Source organism: Coregonus clupeaformis, chromosome 23 (genome assembly GCF_020615455.1).
Source record: "Coregonus clupeaformis isolate EN_2021a chromosome 23, ASM2061545v1, whole genome shotgun sequence".
Lineage (NCBI taxonomy): Eukaryota > Metazoa > Chordata > Actinopteri > Salmoniformes > Salmonidae > Coregonus > Coregonus clupeaformis.
The window spans coordinates 23,224,067-23,231,436 of NC_059214.1; the positions used below are offsets into that span (position 1 = coordinate 23,224,067).

A 7,370-nucleotide genomic window follows, 5' to 3' on the forward strand; every position below is an offset into this window, starting at 1 on the left:
TGTACATTGCTACTGTCCTGTAATTCATTGCTGCCTCTCTTTATGCAACAGACACCAGACAGGAGGGAGGAGAGCCAAATAATGGCAGTTGAGCTGTTGCTGTCCCTGTCAGAACTCAAACTGAGGAGAACTGTGAGCTATCGGGAGAAGGAAGGCTCACATTCTTCTTCCACCACCCCCGCCCCTCTTCAATGCAGCGAGAGTCTCTCTTTGTGTATATCATCACACCTCCTTGCTCCAAACTGATGGAAAAAGAGGCAAGGTGTTTGCTGACCCATGGCTTTTCTCCCCATGCCGGCATGCCATGTTTGTTATTGGTATAATATCCAGGATCCTACCAACATTAAGTTTGTTTTGTGTAGGCCTTAAAACACAGGTCGTGTTCATGTTATGTCTTTGCCATGATTTTCATTATAGGTTTCAGTCTGTACTAGAGATTTTACAAAATAATAAGTTGACTGCTATATCTGCAAGAATGACTCCATTATTTCTATAGCATATCCAAAGTTGTATTTATATTCATAAAAATCACAATTATATACAATCATACAGACAGAAAACAGATGAGCTTAACAGTATGTGGCATGTTTGTAAAATAAAACCGATTTCATAGCAATACAGATGTACTATCTTAATTTGACCAGTTTCTCACAGCAGGAAAATAATCCTGCAGTAACAGGGAAATGTTAATTATTATGTGGATTATAATTAATTTACTTTTTTGTAGGGGTTGATAGATTTTTAGTTACGATAAATCAAGTCTGACATTTTAACGTGGAAATGACAAACTTTAGAAGCCTTTTTAAACCTTGAATACACTAGAATTAGTATTTCCTTCTGCGCAGGAAAATTCTCAGCAACAACCGAGTGATCAAATGAAGATTGACCTGAAAAGACACAATCAAATAATGTAGCTGGAAAAAAAACAATGTTCACAATTTTCCTTAATAGACTTCATCTTAATGGTATTTACGAACGCATTGTCTGGAACTAGTACTGTTGCCAGTGTCACTACACAAAGGCATCTCTGTCTGACAGTTTCTCAGGTGTTATCTGGGAGATCCTAGTGAGTTTAGAGCTGCTGGATCTCCCTGATCCGTAGGATCTGTACTGTCTGGGTGGTCTGTAGTATCCAGTGTAGAGGGTTCTGCCTCCAGACCGAGAGGCCATGTATGTTCGTGTTCCAGGACCACCATGGGCATGCACCACTCTGAAATAATGAGACAAGATACAACATAGTTCTCATTGCCATTATTCAATGAAGGCAAAACACAATGATGGCATGCTGGAATGATGGGATCTTATTGTTCAGAGATATAATGAATGTCTATCATTCTGATCAAATGACTTGTTCTTACTTTGCTGTAGGGAATAAGACTTTGTACACAGTCACAGCATAGAGAATGGCCCCTAAGAGGATGCAAAAAGATCCAACTATTCCAGTAAAAATGGGAGGTCCTAAGTCATACCTTAGCAAGAGTAGAAAGCATAAATCAGTACAGTTACTAATATTTGCAGCTGTTAATTTGTACTTTTAATTTCAAACAGCATTGTAGACCTTTGAAATAGTCATGTTACCGTAGGATTCCTGGCGAAGATTGAGTGAAAGTGTTCCTTGCGACTTTGTTGATGTATAAGCAGTATGCAGCTAAGTCTGACACACCTGTGTGAAGAGGTTTCAGTCATACCAGGAAATGTTGATGGAAAACAATGTCTGTCATTTGGAGAACCAAACATATCATGGACAGTACTTACCACCGACAAAGTGAAATACGGATCCAGCAAATAAAAGGGTATCCTTGTTTTTTTCCCCTCCTCCAATATAAGTGCACTCCATGCCAACAAAGCAAAATATTGCACCAAAAAACCCAAGGGTTAGTCCACACATCAGCAGGCCTCTCACTCCCTGGATGATAGCTGCAAAAAAAAAAAAAAGGAGAAGTAGATATGAGTCAACATTTCATCGATCAGCACAAAGTTTGTGTTGTTGTTGCTCTTCCCATTAGAAAATAGTTACAAACTGCTCTCAAGAATTCAAAGTGATGTTTGAGTATGAAATATTGCAACAAGATTGTAATCAATTTGCAGAGATCCTACAATGTAATCTATATTTCAAAAACTTAAATGAGATGTTTGAACGGTGTTCTTACGTGTGACAGACCACAGCACAGGGAAGTCTCTGCAGTTGGTGACTGCTGTCGAGTGAGTGATGCAGTCCTGCCACAGGTTGGACCAGTACCAGGCCACCTTGATAATGAAGGAGCCTCCCTGGCCACCTATCTGGGTGATCCTCCAGTAATCCATCGCCATGGTGCAAAGCACAAAAAGCCATCCCAGCGTTGAGATCAGGAAACCAAAAACCTGGATCAGCCTTTTCCTCATGGTTCCAGATGAGAAAGGATGGGTGTGCTAACCCGCTGCTCCTAGGCGCTCCTGAAGAGGTGTGTGTGAGGGATCAAGACTCAGGACACACGTGATGCCAGGTCTGCTGCAGGATGTTGATGCTTGTCTTGTTTCAGTAGGTGATAACACATCTCTCTGGACTGGATGACATGGTGTGTGTATAGGAGAGTGTTGATGTGGGCTCTGTTGTTGAAACCATGTTGGAAGCTGTTTACTGTAAACTGTAAGGAGTGTGGGTCCAACTTGAAAGGAATCACATCACTGGCAGCTTTACACAAAGGATAAGTGTTTCATTTGAGTCATGCTGGTAAACCCTTTGTTTTAATCAGTTTATTTAAAATGTAACATTCTGAAACAACTTTTATTATAGACTCTATATTTAGTGGTAGGAATTTAGTAATGGCATAGTAATTACATAATCTTTTAGGGAGAGAGGATTATTTGAAACAAGCACAAATACACATGATTTTGTAATAGGCTAAATACAAATTGTTTAGGATTTTCTGAAATAGGACTATAAATAATGAGTTATTAAAATATACTAGAGGGACTGTAAATGGATAGCACTTTTCCAAAAGTGACCTCAAAGATACTTTGATTGTAAAACAAACTGTAGTTGATGGTTATGTCATGGAAGGTAGTTTAGTAACATGATGTTTCGCTGTGAAACATTGTTTTAAATGTTCTGTCATTATAGATTAACAGCATTTTAATGTGTGTCGTACAGTTAGAGACAGGCAAGACAACACAATATAACAATTCACATACTTTAATGTCAAACAATTATCAAAAAAGTAGAAAGAAAATCAACAATTGTATAGAAAAGTGGTTATTATTGACGCTGTATTTTGATTTGCTGTTTAGGTCTACCAGAAGGCTCACATATAATAAAGGAAAGTATCTAAGCCAAAAATATCAGCCAATCTCTTATGAACTGAAAAAGGCACTGATTTCCATTGGACTCAGCATGGAAATTAGTGCTATCATAAATAGGTGAACTGGGGGATCAACTCCAATATGCAGTGACCTCTTTCTGATCAATCGTGATTTGGGCCACAATGCCAGTCTTGTAACACATTCTTTCTCCCCCTTTTAACTGGTATGGAGGTAAGTCGGCCTCTCGAGACCATGCCGCTGTTCTGGTTCTGCATTTGTCCTATCATCCCTTATACATAGGCATTCTTATCAAAGTGCTGTACTCTAGAAGAGCTACTGTACTCTGGTGGAGGCCTCTGGCTCATGGGCTGTGCATGCCCTCTAGGATGGGAAGAGACATGAGAGGCAGAGGTAGCTTCTCTGTAGGCATAGCCTGTGTGACTAGAGGATAGAGATAGAGAGAGAGAGAGAGAGAGAGAGAGAGAGAGAGAGAGAGAGAGAGAGAGAAAAATGTTAAGTAAACCAAACATGTAATTGACCAAATATCATTACACATCATTAATGAACTGTATGACTTACCTTGTAGTGGAACTATCTGCTATTGAGAAGCAGAATATCACCCCTCCCAGAATACAAAGGATAGATCCTGCCCAACCAATGAACAAGGCAACTCCCAGTTCATACCTGGAAAACAGGAGAACAAAGGAGACGGGTTAATTAACAGCAGTATTACTTCATCCAGGATCATGTGTGTCACTGCTGTATGTCTGATCCTATACATCAAATTAGTTACTCACTTCTGAGCGACAAACATGGGGTTAAAAAACTCAGATGTTATCCTGTGTGCATACAGGGAGCATGCAGACAACGAGCAGAGACCTGCAGAGAAGAAAATAACGTTCAGTGCTGCAGACTTGGTAACATCAATTCAACAGGGCTGTAGTGGAACAGGTTGAGAGCTTCAAGTTCCTTGGTGTCCACATCACCAACAAACTATCATGGTCCAAACCCACCAAGACAGTCGTGACGAGGGCACGACAAAGCCTATTCCCCCTCAGGAGACTGAAAATATTTGGCATGGGTCCTCAGATCCTCAAAGAATTCTACAGCTGCACCATCGAGAGCATCCTGACTGGTTGCATCCCCGCCTGGTATGGCAACTGCTTGGCCTCCGACCGCAAGGCACTACAGAGGGTAGTGCGTACGGCCCAGTACATCACTGGGGCCAAGCTTCCTGCCGTCCAGGACCTCTATAACAGGCGGTGTCAGAGGAAGGCCCTCAAAATTGTCAAAGACTCCAGCCACCCTAGTCATAGACTGTTCTCTCTGCTACCGCACGGCAAGCGGTACCGGAGTGCCAAGTCTAGGTCCAAAAGACTTCTCAACAGCTTCTACCCCCAAGCCATAAGACTCCTGAACAGCTAATCATGGCTACCCAGACTATTTGCACTGCCCCCCCACCCCATCTTTTTACGCTGCTGCTACTCTGTTAATTATTTATGCGTCACTTTAACTCTACCCACATGTACATATTACCTCAACTAGCTGGTGCCCCCGCACATTGACTCTGCACCGGTACCCCCCTATATAGCCTCCCTACTGTTATTTTATTTTACTTCTGCTCTTTTTTTCTCAACACTTTTTTGTTGTTGTTTTATTTTACTTTTTTATTTAAAAATAAATGCATTGTTGGTTAAGGGCTGTAAGTAAGCATTTCACTGTAATGTCTACACCTGTTGTATATCAATAAAACTTGATTTGATTTGATTTGATCAATGGCTGTGGCATGATAGTTACCGCTGAGTATGAAATTGACCCCGGCGATGCAAGCTGTCCTGGCTTTGCTTTGGTCTGATCCCCCAATCTTGGTGCACTTCATTCCGACCAAGGCGAAGACAGCACCAAAGAAGCCCAAACAGACAGCAGTGATCATCAGACCCCGGCAGGCCTGGATGTAGCCTGGAAGAACAAACGTGGACCATGTCAGACATCTGTTACACATACCTTTAGGCCATGCATCTTGATTTGATGTATGGTCAGCTGTAGTTATAAGCATAGTCAAAAGCATTCTCAATAGCTAAATGTACCCCAGCCATTTCCCCCAATGCCCTCCCCATCTCATTACACCCACATACCATACAGGATCACAACACAGCAAAAAGTGAAAGCTAAATTATCTAACGTCATTGGCAGATAATTTTGCTTATTTTAATAATTTTGCTTGTATTAAGCCTTTTTTAAAGTTTAAAATAAGTAATTTATCTTATTTCAAGATATTTTACCTTAATCGTCTTATTAAGCTAAAATATATTGCCAATATTGTAGCTTGGTAGTAAAAAAACACATTTTAAGTGAATTATCACTCAATATAAGATATTTAGGCTTGCTTAGATTTCACTTTTCATTTGCTCAGCTAACTGTGCAAGCAACACATTGGTTCAGTACGCATAAACTGTAATTTGTAAGCACAACCAGTAATTGTTTCTAAGTAAAGAGATATGCTAATCTGTCGATGTGCCCTTGAGCAAGGCACTTAACCTTAATTTGCTCCAGGGGCACCGTACTACTATGGCAGACCCTGTAAAACAACACATTTCACTGCACCTATCCGGTGTATGTGACAATAAAACATTTTTTTTTTGTAGTCTTGAAATTGGAGCTGCCTTTGAGATGTGATTAACAGGCAAATATTAGCTTGGTGGTTAACCCCAGAAATTAGCCAGCCATGGGAGAAAGCCCCAAGCTCCCAGTAAATTTAATTTATAGCCTTCAACTCCCATGAAGTTAGGCTAAACATTGACATCTCTGAAGGTAGATGAGTTGTCCCTGGGAGAAAACTTGCATTGTGCCTTCCCCCAAAATCTATTAGCACTGGCAAGCTCTGAGCCCTTCTCTTTCCAAGTAATGAGCCCTTCTTTTTCCAAGTAATGAGCTTGAAATTGAACTGTGGCACAGTTACACTGAGGTGGCAGATCCACTGACCCTCATCTGAGACACGCTGACCAGATGCTGAAACACTGCTAGCCTGCAGACTGCACTTTCATTAGCGCCCACGAAATTGAATACAATCCATGTAACAAGCTTTTACAACTAGTCCATGCATAATGAATGCATTGAGATGTAATCACTTGATCATCTTGAACAAAAAATTGGGATAACTATACATTTATACAATGAGGACATTAGAATCACAATAATTGGCTCATATAAGGAGCTCTTACAGTTTCAAAGCTGTGTATTGTATCACCGCAGGCCAGTAGGCCCTCTCAAGCGTGTAAAGCAGCTGCTATAAGACACTTTCCCAATGACAAAAAATAAACTTTGAGCAGACCGTCCAGTGCCAGCATGGAGGGAAAGTCCTTGCAGTTGGAGACTCCTGTTGAATCAGTGACACAGGCCTTCCACAGGTTAGACCAGAAGGTAGCTGTGGTGATGACCGTGCCATCCAGAGAGGACACCTTCCAGTAATCCGTGGGTATGGTGGAGGAGATCAGGACCCAGCCAGACGTGGTCAGAATAAAGGCCAAAATCTCTGTCACCATGTTACTCATCGTGTACAATACAGTGCTTACTACTGAAGTTGGTGAGAACTTCAGCGGTGACAAAAGAGTAACGGTGTGACTGATGGTCCACTGGCCAATGAATATTGTTGAAGACAATCCCAGGCGTGGGCTCTAGAGTAGTAACCCAGGTTAAATGGCCATGTTGGAATTGATGGTTAATATGTCCTGGACTGTTTCATATTCAGTAGGGAGGGGTTTAGCCCTCTTTATGAACGACTGACCAATGGTGTCTACCTTCCTCCACCACCTCACCTCACACACGTCACTCACTGTGATAGAGTTGATGGCAGCTAACTGTGTTGAATGGTCAAAGATGGTGTCATGATGTGTCAAAATGTCTCATGATGACTTCATGATGCCTCACATAACAACAGGATGAATATACATGATTCAGAACATTTAGAACTTATAGGCCGATAACTTAATGAAGGCACATCAACAGGCACAACCAGCCTGAAAGCCCCTGTGCATCTCAAAGGGGGATCATCACATATAGCATGGAGAACATCATACAGCCACTTTCGACTC

General features: G+C 41.4%; 2 protein-coding genes across 2 annotated transcripts; both read right to left on the minus strand.

Moving 5' to 3' along the window:
* Nucleotides 1-755: 755 nt before the first annotated feature.
* LOC121536745 (claudin-10) lies at nt 756-2,456 on the minus strand. The gene is made up of 5 exons (XM_041844258.2): nt 2,151-2,456; nt 1,756-1,917; nt 1,579-1,663; nt 1,359-1,469; nt 756-1,210 (listed from the first exon to the last, which is right to left on the minus strand). Exons 1-5 carry the CDS (start codon nt 2,380-2,382, stop codon nt 1,012-1,014), a joined length of 789 nt encoding a protein of 262 aa, XP_041700192.1. The 5' UTR covers nt 2,383-2,456; the 3' UTR covers nt 756-1,011.
* A 786-nt stretch (nt 2,457-3,242) lies between these two features.
* Nucleotides 3,243-6,899, minus strand: LOC121536748 (claudin-10-like). Its single transcript, XM_041844260.2, has 5 exons — nt 6,611-6,899; nt 5,077-5,238; nt 4,077-4,158; nt 3,859-3,963; nt 3,243-3,720 (listed from the first exon to the last, which is right to left on the minus strand). Exons 1-5 carry the CDS (start codon nt 6,828-6,830, stop codon nt 3,570-3,572), a joined length of 720 nt encoding a protein of 239 aa, XP_041700194.1. The 5' UTR covers nt 6,831-6,899; the 3' UTR covers nt 3,243-3,569.
* Nucleotides 6,900-7,370: the final 471 nt, after the last annotated feature.